General features: G+C 37.4%; 1 protein-coding gene and 1 long non-coding RNA gene across 4 annotated transcripts in view; one reads left to right on the forward strand and one right to left on the reverse strand.

The window, feature by feature from the left end:
* The window catches only part of RAB11FIP2 (RAB11 family interacting protein 2), a 51,236-nt gene that overhangs the window by 9,572 nt on the left and 21,109 nt on the right, over window positions 1–20,555 (reverse strand). Inside the window, exons 4-5 of one of the 3 annotated variants that reach the window (XR_016280059.1) lie at window positions 7,252–7,297; window positions 523–672 (exon numbers count right to left, since the gene is read on the reverse strand). Coding sequence is in view for 1 of the 3 variants with exons in the window: in XM_089510020.1 (XP_089366146.1) it covers window positions 7,252–7,297 (46 nt within the window). In the remaining 2 variants the exon portion in view is untranslated. Of the gene's footprint in view, window positions 1–522; window positions 673–7,251; window positions 7,298–9,091; window positions 9,182–20,555 lie in introns of those variants that run through there. The other 2 variants (XR_016280060.1, XM_089510020.1) reach the window with 2 other exon arrangements.
* LOC149318550 (uncharacterized) lies at window positions 422–17,193 on the forward strand. Its single transcript, XR_016280061.1, has 3 exons — window positions 422–494; window positions 15,477–15,611; window positions 17,014–17,193. It is a non-coding gene; the product is annotated as an uncharacterized LOC149318550 (long non-coding RNA).

Here is a 20,555-nt window from a genome sequence, read left to right on the forward strand (position 1 = left end):
AGTAATCGGAACATTTGAGAACTGCTCCCTATGTGGCACTCCCAATGCATGAAGATTTTCCAAACAAGCTATGTGTAGTCCTTGTAACTAGCACTAGCATGTAAGGTACTTCCAAGTGTTTACCCAGTACAAACATACATGGTTTAAACAGACTGGACTGTGTTAAGCAGACAGCCTTTGACTAAACATCAGTTGTTTAAGCCACATGAAAACTTGGTTGAACCACTGGTAAAGATCTTTCCTTTTTCTAAAAACAACTTTACTATTTAACAAAGTCAACTATAAACAAAGATATTTCTATTATACATGGACCAATTGGCTCATAATGCAAGACAGAATTGTCTGGTATTAGAGAGCAGAAAGAACTTTGGCTTCTGCCCTCAGAGCCACCAAGAACCAACTGACTATAACTGAAATTAAGGTGAAAGGGCTCTGTGGCCTAATGAGAGCCACAAATTGCTACTCAAACAAAAGCATCAGCAAGTGAAATCAATGTGAGCTAAGCTAGATATAAATACTCACTTATAGCTCACCACTTCATTCTGACACTCAAGAATTAACCTCTCTCCTCTTCCTTTTCTTTTCACTTCCTGTGTTTTGTCTGTTTTTTAGATTGTATGCCTGATGTTAGGGGGCTCTCTGCTGTATAACCCTTTGGGAGACAATAATTGTCTGAAAGGTGGGATAAAAACATAGTAAGGTAATAAATTCATAAAGCAGTCATGGTCACAGGAGAATACTGCAACGATAAGGATGATTTTGCTGATTAATTCTGGCATAACTTAAGTAAGAAAGAAAAGTTGCAACAAAATATAAATACTGAGGAATTTACAGTACACCAACTTTTCAAGCTCTCACTGTTGGTCTGCTGCAAAAGCAGGAGCAGATTGTAATTGAGATCTAAGGAAACAGGCCTCCATCTGGGACACACAGTGCAGTGTTATTAAGTGAACATTTCTCTGGAATACTTCCCACTTTCCTGGCAGAAGATGCTGCAAGGGAGCCAGTCTATATTTGAAAAGAATCCAAAACGATTAAAATGGATAATAGATGTGGTTCAAAAACATTTCTTGGTTGCTTCCCAAGAGTGAGACAATTCTTCTACACTCTTTTTTTTTAATGAATTTAGGTTCTATTTTGAGATTTGTCTGCTTCTATATTTAAATAGCATGTTGGGGCTAATTCATATAAGCACATACCACTCATTCATATCATTCAATAACCTGCAGATGTAGGAGTGAACTGGTTCTTCTGATAAGTATTATATTTGAGGTGAAGTCTGGCAATATCGAAGCTCTGTTGGACTGTTTTATGATGCCCATTTCACACATCCAAGTGGTTTGATTTTGCAAGTCACTGAATGAATATACACTAGCAAGCTTTTCTGCCTTTTGAAATTGTCATACTTGTAAAAATAATAAAAAAAACTGTATGACATTAAAAATAAAAATAACCAGACTCATCAAGTGACTGTAAAACAAAACTGGACATTAGTTTTATAAGCATTTTCTGGATTTACTAGTTCCATCCCAAGTATTATGGCTACAGAATAATGAATGAACAACTGACAATCTGAACAATCCTTGTGCAATTTGAAAAGATTGTAGGCTGTTCTGGCCCAAACCCCAATCCCAAACCAGTCTCTCTCTTTTTCAATCTTTTAAATCTGACCCCCTCTCCCCCTGCCCTAAGCATATTCCTGGAGGGGAAAGGGAAAGAGAAAGAATGAGAATCTACATTCTTATTTCTGCATTATTTTGATAGCTCATCTCTACCACTTTAAATGCCAAGCTTTGTCTACCATGGGAATGTGGAGAGTGGAATTGTATAACCAAGGCATATCCAAAAACTACTGTTTGAACTCCTTCTCTTTCACAATTTAACCTTTAGGAATGCAGCCAAGGATTTATGTAGCTTCTAAAGCCTTGTTTGTCTAATTACCCATTCTAGTCCTCCCGTGGCTGTGATACAAAAATCAGAGCACTTGGATTTAAGCAGATTTCAATGGGACTAAATAGTCTATGGATCAGGATGCTTATGTTTTTTTTTCCAGACGGCCTAATGTGCACTGCAACATCTAGAGTTTAAGCACAGTTAAAAATATGCTGTATTTGTAATGCACCACTTAGATGGTAATAAAAACTGACTTCTGGGGCTGCTGATATTGCATACAGAATTTTAAGCCAGTTCAAAAAGAGGGGGAAAATATCCTTTGAGGAATCACTGAGCAGTGATAGGTGAATTTAATTTATGCACGGTACGATCCTATATGTGCCTACTTAAACGTAAGTCCCACCAGGCTCAAGAGAATTTTCCCCTAGATAAATACACATAGGGTTTCAGCCAGGATTTAAATAAATAAATAAATTATGAGACTGGAAAATAGTTTAGAATGAAAATAAATAAAATAAGTAAAAATATATATAAAATGGTAGACATTTTTGTTATGTGTGAATAACAATCAGTTTGCTCTAATGTAGCAAGAACCAAATCAAGCCCCATCTCCCATGGCCAAACCTCCCAAACAACAATCCTCAAACTGAGGCACTGGCAGAAACAGGGAAACAGCCTATGCAAGAAGACCCATTAAAAATAAAACAACAGCCCCCCCAAAAAACCTTGGATCTTGAGGCAGTTAAGATATGAAATATTTGCCTACTTATCATCCAGCCTGTAAGTCAAACTTTAAACTGAGGTTAGGTGGCATACTGATGCTTTCTGTTTACATCTGAAGCCTATCATTAAGGAAGATAAACACTGATAATTTCAGAAGCATACCACATCAAATATGCAGTGATTCAGCTTCACTCCCTTTCACTTCAGCTATCTCTGTCTATACTTTGGCACCTATCACATCATTAAAATATGCAGGTGGCAAAGTTGGAATAAGGCTAATTAGAAAGGGTGAGCTAGCAAGCCAGAATAAATGGTGCAAGTCAATCAACTGTTTAATTTTTTGAGCTCTTTACACTAATTGAAAGCTGAAATATTTTTATCTAGTTTATTTTTCAGTTAACCTCTTTTTATCAATTACCTCCACTAAAAATGCCCATACCTGTTCACAGATGTATCTGATTAGGAATAATTTATAATACGATAGATTTCTGTATATAGAAATAGAATTCAGAACCAATTCAATTTTCTGTTCATTCAGATATAATTAATTTCCCCTTGCATTACAGAAGAAACCATTCTGATAACTAAAAATGATGTGTTTTCATATATACACAAGCTCTGCAAATAATAATAATAATAATAATAATAATAATAATAATAATTCTGTATTTGAGAAGTAAAAGAACTTGTCATATTTTTCAGCCTATTCAAGATTAGCTTGCAGAAGTTACAACATTTTAATTATATATTATACTCTGGTTGGTTCAGTGATATAGATTTTTAAGATGTTAATTTATAATCAAACCATATGCATAATTTCAAGTAAAATGGCCATGTTTAAGTAAATGTTGCAGTCTATTGAAAATAGTCTGCTTTTAGTGCTTAAAATAATTGGAAGGATTTGTCCCAACAACTGTAGACAAATCTAAGTTTAAAACAAATATTGTACTTCAACTTTCTTATGACTATAATACCCCAGGAATGAGCAACAAAAAAGGTAACTTTATGTAAGCATATACAAAAAACCTTTAAACTAAGTATTATTTGGGTACTGTACAAACTGATAGTCACAACTACGGGATGAAGGGAAAGATAAATGGCAACCTGGCATTCTTTGATCATCTGTTTATTGTTCTAATGAGGATCTTTGCTTTGGGAATACCATCCAAGCCACTTTCACATCTCTTGTTCTTCCTTTATCTCCTTTTCCGTTCTTAATTAGGCTTTAAAGAGTTCTTGCTGCCCTTTCAAACTGGCTACTGCTCCTCCTTAAGCACTGTTCATTCAGAGACAGGTGTTGGCACTACCAGAGCATAAGGCATGTAAACTTAATTACCAAACACTACTTCCAAGGGAATAAAAGAAATAATTTATTGGAGGTACATAATTTAAATTACTTCACTACTTATAGATCAATCCAGTAACATTCCAATTTTTACAATTGTTTTATTTCAAGTTTACTACATAAAATTAATGCCTTTGACACTACAGTTGTATTTTAGATTAAATGAACTTCAAATTTCCAACTACAGTAACATAACAGGACAGTTTGTTCCAATTAAATAGAACTGGACAGTTTATTCCAAGAGGAAAATAAAGGCAAAAATTGATTATTTTATCAATTTTAATTTCTACAACAAAAGAGTACATTTAAAATCTAGCCTAACTTTTACTACCAAATGTTATATAATTCTGGATATTATTTAATTTTAAAATTCATAGGGGCCAATTAAATGTATATCAAACAAACTTCAGAAACTAGTGAAAAACACGATCAAAGAAGGAACAGTAAATACACATTTACTGGGAATGGACACTACTGGCCACAACAGCAGATGATTCCAAATAAATGTATATAGCACTAGACTGCATTACCAATTACACTTAATGTACTACATGTACAGCTAAATGTCAGAACTGAACTTAGGTCATGACTAAATTTCATCAGAACACACCCTAAATCATGCAAAGCATTTACAAATATATTAATTATTTTCTTAAAGCGGGGGTGGAGGTTGAATCTATTTGTTGAATTTCTTTATTAATAAAATTGTGAATTAAGTAAAAACACACATACACACACAATCCTGCTCACTTTTCCAATTAGTTTGGGAGCAATCCTGCAGTAAAACTCGTCAAATCTTTATGCCAGTGGGAAGAATAATGTGTGTTTACACATAAGTAGCATGACTAAGTGCAAGAGGATTTACTCAAAAGTTAATTGTCAGCAGGACTGCAGCCTATGCACAGATCTGGAGCAAAAATATATTTTAAAATGAATGGTAATATACTTAAATGCCTATTATTATAGAACAGGCTCCAACACCACCATATTTCTAATTGAATGGGGATTTGGAAAGGAATGTTTTTAAAGTTCTCATCACAAAGGTTATTCGTCTGTCCTTGGAGAGGCATCAGATGAATATTCCAAAAGAAAATAGATCCAGCATTTGAAAGTAGTTTCAGTCTTCGCGAGAGTTCATTTGCTTTTTGTATTACCAATTGGAGTATATTTACTCATCATCTTAGCACTCTTACTTTGGTAAAACCACCTAAAACGCCTTATAAGATTCATGGGACTTATATTTAAAGATATAGCCATGTTAGTTTTTAGAATCAGTATGCAGAGATCTTTATACAAGGAAATGATGGGGAGACTTGTTCGTGTTCCCTCCCTGGCCTCATGTTCTCCAGTTCAGATGACACAGGATGAAACCCAAAGGCCTGAATTGGTCCCGATCCTGTGCTAAACAGCCTTTACCCCTGATCAATTTGACCCCTGCTTTGCCACACAGTTTCCTGGAAAACTCTGCAACAAACCTGGGCTGTTATATATGTTCCTCCCCTTGCTCCTTACTTTGCCACGTCACTGCTGGTACTGAGAAGCCTCCTGTTGCCATATCTGATACAGAAATGGGGCACCTGACCCGGCACCCTGTTTCTCACATCAGATGTGGCGATAGGGGGTTTCTCAGTACCAATGGTGTGGCAAGGTAAGGAGTGTGTGCTGGCAGTGGGTTCCAGGTTGTTATGACAAAGAGTATGTAAACATCTGTCCATCCCCAGGTTGACCCAGGGACCGACCTGAGTGACCATTGGACCTAGAACAGCACAGCCTCAGCGCATGTTACCCTGGCCCATTAGCTCAGCCCCATAGCAAGACAGTACCACACCTTTTCTTTAAACTATGAATGAACTGAAAAGATGACAGTTTATTATACCTCCATGTAAGTCAGGGCAGCAGGACAACTGCATAGCAGCCAATTTTTACTCTGGTGCCACAATATGTGGATTGTGCCAGAGGATTTGGGTGTTACCATTATTATTGGCTGAGGGGGGGCTGATATATGGTTTTAGAAATAGATTTTGGTGGGAAGGCTTCAGAGGACTGGGAGGGGATTTGGGGCCCACTGAAGTGGGGCCCACAGATGTGGGACCACACATTTTCCACTTCTGATACAAGGGCCAGAGATGAATAATAATGCAATGAATCATAAAGCCCCACATAACCATGTCTGCCATGCCATCCACCCCACCATCTGCATGTTCAGCAAGCATGAAAAGGGGCCGCATGTGCTTATCAACATACATTCATGGAGTTCTTCTATATGTGAACATATGTGAACATATCTTGGGCCAATCAGATTCTATCATCATTGTGGAGACCATTCCCAAAATACACACAAACCCTCCTCATGCTAAGAAAAGAGCTACTTTATACCCCCTCATGCATGCTTTGAACACACTCTAGTAAGGGTTCACTAGAGATTTTCTATAATTACAGCTTCCAAAATTAAATTGAACAATGGCAGTCTTTGAACAGAAAGAGAAATATTTCAGGCAATGTAGGTACCTCACTAAAAGTGATGCTTAAATAAATCTAGTAGTCTCAAAGCTGTAAGAAGGTCCCTCTTTTGACAGTGAAACAGACTAACATGGTTACATCTTTGAAAATCACTACTATACTACCATAAATGTTTTTTTAAAAAACTAGTCATTCCCAAATTTGGTCCTCTAAATTTTTTTGGCCTTCAAGTCCCAGAAACCCTGCCCAATGTCAAGAATTTCAAAATGTCTGGAAAACCAAAGTTTGGGAACTACTGGATTAGACTCTGGAAGATAAGTCTATTGAGCAACTAATCAGCGCCTATTTATTCAGACACATTAGATCTCTGAACACCAGGTGCTGGGAACAAGCAAAAAGGGCAGAGTGGGCCCTGTTTCTGGGCCCCTCAGTAGCAAGCTATTGTTACATAAAAGGCCCCTGAAAAATGCAAAATGGCCAGTGGCAATACTTCGCCCAGGCTTTGGGGTTGTTATCTGCCATTTTAGGAGTGAAATGAAAACAAACCTGACACCTCAAATTATAGAAATGGATGAGGAAATAAAAATGAGAGGTGACACTCCAGGATCCCATGTGGAGGATGGAGCCTTTCCCAGCTTCTGGAAGTTGCATATCCCTGGACTAGAGTGACCTTGGTCTTAAGCCAACAAGGTCATTCTTTTATTTTTAATGCATATGATACAATGAGATATTTCCAACTTTTTAAAAATTGTATCAGTTATCTAAAAATATCAAGGCTTTTTAAAAGGAGTAAAATAAATTTGATATGAAATGGAATAAATATTGCTTACCATTGCTTTCTGGTTGTCTTCAGCATTTGCAGGATTCACATTAAAACTAGGGAAATAACCAAAAATATATTACATAATAAATATGTTCTAGTGCACAAAATTTTAAAATGTTGCATGCTATCTTATTGTATCCCATATATAGGCAAAACAGTGAGACACATACACACACATACACATTCAAAAACATGCTCAGAATTCACCTTTCAAATGAAAGAAAATATGTAAATATTAACATATACCCAGGCAATACCCAAAGTCTTTAGATACACAAGAGCTGAAATGCTTTCAGGCCAGATCCAAATAGCCTCTCCCCACAAAACAGAAATGTATAATATAACAATAAAGTTTTCTTTGTCCTTATTACTGGGGGAACCTATTCTCTATAAACATATTGAATCTGTGGAGCAGCTGGAATATAGACGTGAGAAGCATAAGTCTAGAAATATTAAGCTTTAAACATAGTTTAGGAAATGTAGGTACAGAAAGAGAGGTGCCATAATGAAACCTCTTTTCTGTGTACAGTATTGCTTGTCTCTGCACAGCTGGTTTTATACCAGTGAAAAAGCTAGACACTTTCTTAACCCAACTCTGCTGTGGGTGGGTGGGTGTGGGGAGAACAACAGGACATTTAAAAATGAAAAACAAAAAGGCACATGCTATAGGCTCTGTATTTAGCAACTTTCTCTGTTGTCCAGTCCTGAGGGAATATTCAGCAGAAGTTGAATATTTGATATCTTGATGTATTTGATCTGTGAAGGACAGCATCTAAAAGAAATGGTACTGCTCTCAAAAACACTTTTTTAATGCTCCATCCCCATATGGCCTACCTGATACCCAAGGTGCAGTTGTGATGGAGGCAGATAGCTCACTAGAATGCTGTAAATACTCTAACCCATGTAGAGACCCGAGTTTCTTGCTCAAATATGTCAGAGAGGGAAGGAAGGAGAAAAAAGAAGAGAAGGAGAAATAATCCTATGGTGAACTCAACAGATCTCCAGTAAGACTGTGTCCCAGCACAAGGAAGCACTGGTTTCAGAAATCCTTGGGATGAATCAATTAGCAAGTTGGCCTTTTCTTGTAAGAAAGCAGAAACTGCGTAGACGCACCATTCCTGAAGGATGAAAATGAAACATCTCTCTGTGTCTAGGGAAAACTTATATAATAATCTTCACCAAGTCCACAAAAGGGTATCATTTCCAAAGTCTTGGAATTCAAGGCCTCATCAATTCTAAGTTGCAAGACAGTTTCTTAAGAGCTAACAAAACAGGAACTATAGATCATTCTTCCTACTTCTCTCAGAATGACTATGGGATAATTCACAGGTACAACTCTAAATATAAAAGCCTTAAGATATGTTTTGGCACTTCAGATACACTTCTTGGTATAATTACCACTATCTCTATATTGAAATTAATTGTGCAACTCCAATAATTACAAGATAATTTAAATGCCTTTTTGAATCTCAAAAAATATAGATGTCCTTGTAAAATGTAATTTTCTATAACAGTTTATGCAAGAAACCAACTTCTGCCCTTACTGAAGACAAGATTCTAATTGTAGCTTTTAATGGGAGATACTAGGATCAAAAGATAAGTAAACTTCATTGCAGACTACTGAAAATCACTATCATTAAGACTGTGTTAGAGCTTGCCTTTATAAAATCTACCCTATATGCTCTACTATAAGTTGACCTCATGTATAAGTGGAGGGCATGTTTGGGGGCCAAAATTATGGATTTTGATATGACCCATGGATAAGCTGAGGACCAAAAGGATGAAGCAATAGAAAACAATGCCAAAAAGCTTGAAAAATTCCATCAGACATAACTGTTTGTGCTCACATTGAAGGATGGATGGATGGATGAGAGAATAGAGGAGAGTGAGTGCTTCCATGTCAGATTATGCTCTTGCCTTTCAACAGGAGATGGTCCCTTTTAAAATAAGAGTTAAAATACAGTACTTACATTTGACCTGTGTATAAGCTGACTCAGGTTTGGGTAAATTTCTAAAATTTCTAGACTTATACATGAGTATATACAGTATATAGTTTATGTTCATGTCATGAGTTTACTATTCTGTACATGCAAATTGAAAATCAATATTAATTCCTTCACACTTCTTTAAAACAATCCATTTTAGCCTTTTGCTAAATGGAAACCCGATCACTACTGTTCTAGTTTTAAATTAATTGTAGCCCCACATTTATACAAAAATCTGTGTCACTGAAATCTGTGGTATGTGCTTCCAAATGACCGTGCTCAGATGTTATTTCTGTTGTCAGTCTAGACAAATAAACAAAAATATGATGTCATGGTATCTCGCACCAACAGAGCAGGAAACAACATTATTTGCTGCTGCTAGTGGATTTGAAATTTTATTGGCCATGTTTTACTGCTTTTTGTCTAGATCACTCTAGACTGACAATAGACGTAACATCTGAGGCAAAATGAAGACATGTAACTCTAACATTGTCACTTTCTACTCCTGCACAATTTATAACATTTTTATTTGATGAAGAAGACAGTAAAACTTTGATAGCTTGCATTGTATGTTGTGCCTTTCAGTTGGCCCACTAAAGGTATCACTGTTTTATAGATTTTGAATTTTGCATTGTGCACTATTGTTGTCACACAAGTGTACCTTCTCAGAGGTTCTGTAAGCACAATCCCTAGTACAGTGTTACCTCGGGATACGAAATACCCAGGTTACGAAATTTTCGGGATACGAAAAAATCCCATAGGGAATTATTGTTCCGGGTTACAAATGTTTTTTCGGGTTACGAAAAAACTTTTGGTGCTTTTTTCGGCTTTTTCGCACGGAATCGCGGCTTTTCCCCATTAGCGCCTATGGCAATTCGGCTTACGAAGGCTTTTCGGGTTACGAAAGCGGCCGCGGAACGAATTACTTTCGTAACCCGAGGCACCACTGTACTTTACAGCCAAAGATTCTGCAAGCACACAAACAATCCTACTTTATTTTTGACCTGGTGAGTGGGGAGCTACTATACATTGCAAAGTGCATTGTAGAAGGAGCCAAGAAAGATCCTGATCTACTTACAGGAGGACTGATTAGGAAGTAATAAACAGTCCAAGTGCTGGCTAGAACCAAAGTTATCAAGGAAGAACCAAAGAGGAGACCAGACTTGAGCTACATTCTCTAAATGGAACTAAACATTCTACAGAGGGTCATGGCATGGCACACAAGGAGAAAACACAAAAGTCCACGTTTCTTTCTATAACCACATTATTTGCCACTTACAGTGCCAGTACTTAGAGTAGTGGTCTAAGGTGGGAGAGCCTATTCCTTTGCACCTGGCAGTGAAATGCTTGACAATGGTGACATGAGGCTACCTTGTAGCCTTGTCCCAGCCAAGGAGACATAATATTTTTGTCTGATGATGATTTTCTTCCACACTTGGCATAACTCTAGAAAGTCATCCCTTGAAGCCACTGGAGACCAAGCCAATGTGTTCTATAAAGAAAACTGAAGGGACTGCACACAAGTAAAAAACAAAACAAAACCCAAAACCAAAACCAACTTTCTTTGCTGCTATTTAAGCATTTTTGCCTTGGATTTGTATAATACAAATGTCTCCTAGCTGATCAAAACAACAGACTCCATACTAAATTCCCTTTATCTAAAGGTAGATAATGATCACCTCTACAAGCATTACTGTTAGTCTTGTTATTGTACTCAAGTCTCTATTAATTTGGAATCAAGTCATTCTACATATAGCCCACCATATGTCCATAATAGAGATAAAAAGATTATTTTGCCTAATTTGTTTCTTGGATGAAAAATAGGCTTCCTGGCACTTGGGAAATCTAGTTGGGAAGATTAATAAAGTGACAAAAGTTTTCACCCAGTGTTTATACATTCTGAAGTGCTTCAGGAAAGTATTATTTGCAGGAATATGCACACACACACACACACACACACGAACTATGAAGTTTTACACACAAAAATTCCCCCCAAGAATGTCCAAGTGGGTTTTTTGTGCAAGATTATTGCCTTCTATGCAAAATAAATAAATAAGATAAAAAGAAAAAAAACCCCTCCAAAAACAAAACCATGTGTCTATATTTTTGTGCAAGTTCGCTGGGTTTTGTACATTATTTTTTATGTGTGCAAGATATTTGTTGCACAATATAGTATTTTCTTCATAGAAAACAACAATCCTGCACAAAAACCCATATAGACGGCTGGAAACAATGCTCTTTTTTAATTTAAAAAAAGCCCCACCATTCTCAGGGGAAAAAAACCCACATGTATTATTGCAAAAAATAATTTCCCAAAACATTTCAAGGTATTGACTACCGGGTGAAAACAGCACAGAGATATTTCTTTTCTCTCAAGAAAAATGTGGTGATTTTCATCCTCACTTACAGGAACAAAACAACCAAATAATAGCATCCCTAGTCCTGAACCCTTCTGGAGGATATACTGGATATATTTTAATCCATAACAGAACATCCATATACATGTAAGAAATGATATGGAAATTCCTATACATGTCTAAGACCACAGATGAAAGAGAATGTGTGTGTGCATGCAAACACACAGATACACACAGTATAATTCACTGACAAATTTAAAATTAACAAATTAAAACTGTCTTGCTAATTATTCACTTCCATACATATCTTTAGATATAACAGATAGTCTCACAGAACATGCCACAATGATACAATGAGAGATTGTTCCCCCAAATTTAAAAAGCTTACAACCAAATTTTAAAAAATATTTTATGAGTGGACTACCTATATATACTAAGTCGCTCGCACTTTCCTTTAACCTAATTAATTTGTTTGCTTCTCCTAATGTTAATGCAAGTGGGAAACAAAGGTTACCACCCACATTAAGACATAAATGTGAAGAAAATAAACTGTTGAGACATATATGACAATTAAACTGAATGTATGGGTTTTTTTCCATCTTTTAAAATGACTGTCAGAGACATATGATATATGTAAACTTTTACTTCATGTGTGATATAGACCTACACTGCAAAACCAGCAACATGCTTTTTGTTATTTCCTAAATGAAGCAAAATAATAGTTTTTCTGCCATAATCCTGCAATCCATACATGGTATGAGAAACAGGAAAAATATATTTTGCTCAACAGATGAACTACTCTGAAATCTTGACCTCTCAAGAGTTTATCCTTTTCCATGTTTTGGTTGATTATTACATAATGTTCCTTTCCTAATTTTGTAGTGTGCATCTAGCACTCTTCCTATTAGTGACATTGGACACTGGAAAAATGGTGAAAAACAGTTTGCAAAAAGCGGGAATAACTATGCTTTGCAAATATGGAAAAACAAGTCCCAAGACAGAAAACAATGCACATATTAATGTTGTTTGAAAGTTTACAAATACCTACGTTGTTGTCAACAGGTATTCCAAGTTAATGTCTGACACCCTAAAGCAGCCAAGCCTGAACATTAAATCTCATCAGCGTGCAGAAGCATGGAAATTCACAGATGAGGCAAATAATGTTGCAGCTGAGACTGCCAGACAACAAGGAAGCAGAAAGATAAACAAAACAGATGGAGATTACTTAAGACATTTAATTTTTCTTTAAGCTGTGATTTTTAAATTGTTTGAAGTAGCAAAGGAACATTTCAGAACATAAGCTGTCAATATAGATTACAAGATACAAGTCAAACTTGGTTTGCTTCTATCTACCATGATATAACACATTGGAAAATATTTCAGTATGGCAAAAATAACCTATTTTTATATCTTCATTATTTACAAAACTTCTGATGTTGCTAGGATTAACATTTTGCCTCTATCTAGTTTCTTCTTTTTTTAAGAGTTAGGATCTTTAAATTAATTGGAGTGTTTCCTCAGAATAATAAGGCAACTTATTATAAAACAAAAGCTGAATAATACAATCCCTTTCTAATAAGGTATAGATGTTCCAAAAGATATGTTAAAAATAAAAACACCTGACAGTTGTGAGAATATGTACATCTCTAGTTGATTTCAAATTGGCAAATTTATCAAATACTACTGTGCTAATTTAAGAATTGTTTATACTGTTAAAGTAAGAGGCTGTCAGAAGAAAGCAGCAGAGAAAAAGAAATCACCCGTGCATATTTTATGAACTGTTGTTAATATTCCACTTATTGATAAACACAATGAATGAATAAGGCATGTCTGAGGAAACTGTGGCCCTTCAGATGTTCTTGGATTCTACCATTCCCAGACTGCCTGGCCAATAGGGAATATGAATGGGGCAAGTAGTTCTTTGACATTTGGAGGGCCACAGGTCCCCTACTCCTGCAAAATTTACCCTTCTAAATAATATATATATATAGTATACCTTTTGACCTTATCGTATAAATTATTCCACTTTTTTGCTTCATTGCTACCAATTTTCAAAACATCCCAGATGACTCCCACTTTAACTGGGGCACTCTTTCAAAACCATCTTGAAATATTCAATGGGATCCATTACCTGCTAACACATTGTACATGACGCTGCTTTTGAAAACCTTTGTTTGATTTTGTTTATATGCTGTCTTTTCCCAGTGTACGACCCAAAGCAATTTACAGTACAAGATTAACACAAAATACAATCAAAACAATATATGGTACAGAAGTTTTAAAAACCATTGAATATACAATCATATTAAAATAATTTAAACAGCTTAAAATAATTATAACACACAAAGTCAAGATATACCACACCCTACTAAAAGACCTTCTCCCATATCTAGTTAAAGATCTAAGATCTATTTTAAGTAAAACGGTCTTTGCCGTTTTACATAAAGAAGGTCACAGAAGAGGCCAGCCTAGCATCTCATAGGTATGTTTAACAGTGTGGGATCAATCACTGAGAAGGCTCTTTCCTGTGGTTTCACCAATTCTACATGTGATGGTGGTGGAAAAAGTTCTCCAGGAGGCCAACATCCAGTAAACTTAATAGAGACTTGCCTACAGCAAACACATCTCAACCAGTATATAAATAGACACAATTCAGCATATATATTGTAACCAATAAAGCCCTGAAAAGCTTATGGGGCAGCTATTTAGTGGAGAGGTGTGATGGCCGGGGGCAGTAGTGGGTTAGAGGGAAAGGAAAAAACAGTTCTGGTGGGAAAATTGCTAACTTTCAAAAAATTGTTAGCAGTAAAATTTGGGGAAAACATTGTCCTCTTTGTAATGAATGAAGTGCTTTTTAATACAAAAGTTTACCTGATTGAAAATGAGTAATCATACTAGATAGTGGGATTTCAATGAAACACAGTACTACAGAGTTAAAGAATGATAATTCCTGTACATAATGTAGACATATATAACACTGATATCCAAGGTGCATTTCTGTACCTAAAAGGCACTGCCATCTTCAAGAAGGAAGCATATAGGGGGGCTTTAATTGTCTACTACTTGCCTTCTTCTGGTGACCTTCATTCTAGTTTGGTGGAGAGTACTGTGCATCTCCTGCCCATAATTAATACACCATAAGTGTATGATGATAATTTTACATTGCATTATTATTACATATATAATTGCACTCATTGTTGAGAAGTTCACTATTTCCAAAAAAGAGTTAAATTTTATATCCAAATATGGTACCAACTGCTCAAATATACTTTATTACAAAATTTGTGTTTTCTATTTTCATATTTCCCTAACTCTCAGAAATCAAAAACTAAGATACAAGTGCTCTGATACCATAGTACAGTTCTCTATTCAGTATAGGATATATTCACAATTTTGCATGTATAAAGCCAAAGCTTTTATATTTTTAAGTTTCATTAATATGTCAAGTCATACAATTTTGTATTCGAATAATTATATGAATAAAGTATTTTATCATGCAAAAACAGTACAAGTTGAGTATCCCTTATTCAAAATGCTTGGGACCAGAGGTTTTTGGGAGCTTTTGGGGGGTTTGGGGGGATTTTGGAATATTTGAATATACTTAATGCACATCTAAACACAAAATTCATTTATGTTTCATATACACCTTATAGACATAACCTGAAGGCAATTGTATACATTTTTAATAATTTTGTGAATGAAACAGTTTGTGAAATTTAAACTATCAGAAAGCACAAGTGTCACTAAAGGTGCCACTATCTCAGCCAGCCATTTCAGATTATGGAGCATTTTGGATTTCACATTTTCAGATAAGGAATACTCAACCTGTACAATAATTTTAAATTTGACAATGACATGTATTTTAAATTTTCCCATATTTCCATTTTCAGGGCATAAAAATTTCCAAACACTTTACACATCTACTTGAAGGATTATTTTCTTCTACATGAGCCCTGCCAAATCCTTCATTCTTCATGACACACTGCTCCTGGCACCTGAGGTTTCAGACAATGTAAACATTTTGGGTAATGAAAACAAGTTTTTTTTTTAAACTTCCTGATCCACCAATTGTTGGGGGTGGTTTCTGATTAGGAACTACAAAGGAATTGGTATACAGGCTTTTAAATGCTATGCAAGTTAACTCTAGAGCAGTGATTCCCAAAGTGGGTGGTATGGAAAGATCCAGGGGGGCAGTGAAGGAAAAAAGGTGCAGCAGATGAGGGTTCAGTCAAAGTGTTGTGCACCAGAAAGACAAGGGGAACCAGCAGACTTTAGGCTATGGTAGGAATAGTTGCATGAAACTTCTTTCCATGGACCTTTAAAACCACAATGCAAATTCAGTGATCACTTTGTGTGGTAGTGTCTCATACTCTACCTGCCCTGGGAGCTCATTCCCTTAGCTGCATCTTTTGCTAGTAGTGGTAGTAGTAGTGGTACTTGGAAAACTCTCATAGGCATTGGGTACAGGGCATTCTTTCTGTGGCTCAGGTTGGCTCCATTTTGGGATGGATTAAATGAGGGGAGAATGGATTTAGAACATGTGGTGGGGGGATAAGCGGTAGCAAAAAGGAGCTTTCAAATTTGGGACCCTGCTTAAAGTTTGTAAGCTTTGCCAGAACCTGGCTGGCAAGGTGGCCATGCTGCTGCTCTTGCTTTCTTTTGTCTGACAGGCTGGGAGAAGAGGTAACAGAAGAAACAATGTTTGGGGTGAGGACACTTGAAGCTGGGAGGGGAAGAAGGGGGAAGAGTATCCAGGATCAATTCTTGGAAAGAGTCCTTCACCTTGGAATGGCTCCTGTAGTTACATCTCTCCCTTTCCTCATCCACACAAGTTTCCAGTCCAGAGCATATGGCCTCTATAAACCCCCAACATACACACCAGTTATTCTTTTCTCTGCCCCCATGAAAGGATTGAGAGTCTTTCATTGCCAGGGAGAAGCTTCTCCCTTTGCTCTTCAGGAGCAGCAACTAAGCAACTGGCTGCGTACTGACAGAGAGGCCTCTTGCTTGCTTTGGCCTTTCCCACAAGGCAGCATGGGTGAGAGGCTTCTTGGTCACTGCTCATTTAGCTGCTTGGTTGCTGGTCCCAAGGCAACCAGGTGCAAAAGGAGCAGTGACCAAGAAGGCTCTCATCTGTGCCAGCCTTTGCCTCAAGGCTAGCATAGGTGAGAGGCTTCTTGGTCACTGCTCAGCCAGCTCCTCTGCTGTTGCTTCCAAGGTGATTGGGTGCAAAGGGAGCAGAGACCAAGTTTGGTTGTTTTGAATTTGCAGTAGAACAGTAGACCAAATGTCATGAAACAGGTGCTGGGGCCCACTAGCATTGTTGCCCAAGAGAAAAAAAAGGCTGTAGCCTGAAAATGTTTAGGAACCACTGTTCTAGAGTGTAAAGAAAACCTTAACAAATTTGCTTCTTTTGTTTCCCTGCAGTTGTGTGGCAAAATTAGCAAAAGAAAGTGACAACACTAGTAAAAGAAAGTGATTACATTCTCAAGGAAAAGTGACACTAAGTGACAGAAATTCAAACAATGAAGGGAGGCAACAATATAAGGAATGCAACAGTCCACATGATGTGTGTGATTAGAGTGGGAAATTCCAATGGACAATTGACTTGTGAATGTAGGTCATGTGGAGCAACATTTTGCTTATCACATTTTTAAAATGAATCTATGATGAAATCTGTTATAAAATCTGGTGACACTGCAAATTTAGACAATTTTAAGGTTATGAACAAACTGTTGAGAACATTTAATGATCTCATATTATGTGTTGTGGAAAGTGGAAGAAAAAGGAAGAATCTCAATTCTGATTGCCACCTTGCTTGTAAGGCCAATCTGAAGACTATGTAGATGAAATCTGTTTAACCCTTTTGATGTGTTCTGCCCAACAATCAGCACATCAGTTACAAATGCATAGCTGATGACTAGATATGTCAGCTTTGGTTAGCCACAGACGGCTGGCATTCTCTGGAATGGCCTCTCCTTGGAATGGTTATGGATGATGCAATCAATGTTATCCCTTCCCACAAAAAAACTTATGTGCAAATGAGGGCCTATATATATATAGGCGGGATACACACCGCCATTTAGTACGTATAGAATACGTACTAGGGTTAGGAAGGGGCGGTGCTTCCGCACCCCCCTAACCCTAGTACGTATTCTATACGGACAAGATGGCGGCGCCCCTTCCACATGGGCGCCGCCATCTTTGCGTATCGGACGCTGAGCGTCCGTACGCGTCGCGCCGCTTGTGACGTAGCGAGCGCGCCCCTGGCGCCTCGCTACGTCGCAAACGCGACGGTAAAAGAAGCTCCATTTTGGAGCTTCTTTTTCGGTCCGCGCGGGAGTCGGGCCGTCTGAAGGCTCCGGCTCCCCCGCGGACCTACTGGCGGCGGCGGCAGACCGCCGCAAATCGGCGGTCTGTACCCCGCCATACATTCTACCTACTCTGTTTCAACAGCACTAATTCCTGATCTTGTTCCCAAACACTACTGACAAGTGCACCGAGGATGAAAGACAGAGAACATACTGGCTCTAGCCTTCACAGCTAAGCCAACATTTTCTGCCTGGATGTCCAAGTACAGAGAGAGCACCGCTGTTCAGTTAAGATAGGGCAGGAAAAGAGAGTACAATAACCTAGATGTGATAAGCAGGATAGCAAGGTGTAGCAAGGCTGTACAGACAGCACTACGTAGTATGATACTGCAAGCACTAAATAGCACTTCCCTCTACCAGTGGGAACTCTTCCATGCTAATGGAGTTAACTATCTATGGTGCTGATGAAAAGTGACATCTGACACTTCTATATTTCTGCCAACCCATTTTATTTATTTTTATTTATAACCCATGTCCTCCATACTGGCCTCCTTAAGATACTTCTTAAGATGGAGAAAGGAAGGCTAACAGGAGGTCACTATGTACTCTGTCTGTCCAGTTGCAATGCATGGCTTATTTCCTGCCAGTAAGAAATCCTGAGACTGCCTTCTCAAGTGCAGTAGCAAAATAAATATGCTATTATGCTATAAGTCCCAGGTTTCTTCCCTCTATTCATTTCTTTCCTGCAGTGCAGACAGGCAGCATAGCTTTTCTGTCTTGTAATCATTGTAAACACAGACATTTACTGCCGATTCTGAAATACAATTTTAATCTTACAAGGGATATCAAAGGGAGAGGTGTTGCTATTACTCTGAGTGCTACATTACAAAAATGGAATGTAAAGGAAGTGTGTGCGCGCAGGCACGCACACACACACATACACTAATTAGACATCTAACTGAGACACCTATCTATTCATATTCTCAAATCTAGCATTTGATCATGGTAATAACAACCTGTCGCCTTTAACTACTGGACTATTTGTTACCCTGTGTCCAGTGCCTAAGAGCTTGTTAATTACCCAAACTCTCTTTCTGTAGGTCTTGTTAATTACCCGTCTCCTGTCTCAGAGGACCTTGTTAATAACTTGCACAATCCCCCTAAAGAGGGCCTAACAACACATTAAAATTAAAGATGCTTTTCTTTTAGCACCTGTCAAGTGCTGTAAATTGAGAAATTTTCACATCACTGTATTAGCCTACTACTGTAGTATGGCTTGGAAAAAAAACAAACATTTTTTTACTAGAAAAGCCAAGCGTACAACTAGTTATTTCATGGAATACTTTTATATTAAACTTTATGTTTGTTCTGAAGTATGCACAGTGTATAGGAGTGCCATGGCAGAGAGGTACAGATTAACTCCTTTGAGAGTCCTTGCAATTAATGAATGCCATTAAGAATTTTGGTAGCAGTCAGAAGAGTTTATTTAAAAAATAAAAACATTCTAAAATACAGAGTAGGATTAAAAGGCACAGTATAACTCTGCTAACAGAACAACTGGTGCTACTGGGGCCTAGCCCAGGTTTGTTATTAACACCACTGTGATTAGCTACTATTCCAGCTGACTAGGGAATACCTCAAAGCCTGACTTGTCCCATGGTTCCCCAGCAGCATGCAAATAAATAACTAAATCCAGCATTCATCAATTACCTTGGGGTGATTTCTATGAATCACCTTGGGGCCATTTCTAATGACCAACATGGCCAGATTCTTTGTTAGCTCTGTTATTCTTTAGTTGAAACAGTGTTACGTTGTATCTTTTCCTCCTAATCCACATCTTTTAAAGTTCTTCTAAAACAAAATTGTTTAAGATCTGAGTAAGAAGCTTCCTGCTCTGTATTCTGCAAAGAGCTTCACTCTTTGAATCTTTCTTGTGCCCTATCAAGACCCAATAAATTAAGACAGAGGCTCGGTCAGTGGATTATCTGTGCTCTGATAATATGGTCTGTCTTTATTTACCTTTTCTTGCCCTGAGGCTGAATCAGGAAGAAAAATGTGAACTGAATACTAATTAAGTATTTGCATTTGCAAAGCCTGCAGCTGCTTGAAGGCTAATTTTCAATGGATCTCAGGGTTGTGAAAGACTACTTATGGTTGCTCAGAAAACAAGAGGAACTTTTCTAATGTTTAGAGGCATCTATTATGTAGTTGTTGTTGTTGTGTGCCTTCAAGTTGTTTCCAATTTATGATGACTCTAAGGGGTTTTCTGGGGCTGATAGTGTGAGATTTGTCCAAAGTCACCAAGTAGGTTTCCATGGCTGAGTGGGGAATCAAACCCTGGTTTCCAGAGTCATAATTCAACGCTCAAATCATTACACCATGCTGGCTCTTGTGAAATGCTTTTTATGATTGGCTTTTACTTACTCAAAATGCCAAGTACTGTTCAGTATGCACAGCAGACAAAATTAAAGAACAGTAATTCTGTATGTAATGAAGATACAGAAAAAAGTAAAATACAAGATTCAGAAGAGGGCCTTCATTGCTTAGCTTACAGTTAGTAAACCACTTACAGTTGTAAACTGCTTAGACACTGCTTAGGCAGTATGAAGCGGTATATAAATGAAGCTTGGTTGTTTTGTTTTACTGACAATATCACTA

Source organism: Sceloporus occidentalis, unplaced genomic scaffold, assembly GCF_023333645.1.
Source record: "Sceloporus occidentalis isolate IW3139 unplaced genomic scaffold, rSceOcc1.0.p SCAF_2, whole genome shotgun sequence".
NCBI lineage: Eukaryota > Metazoa > Chordata > Lepidosauria > Squamata > Phrynosomatidae > Sceloporus > Sceloporus occidentalis.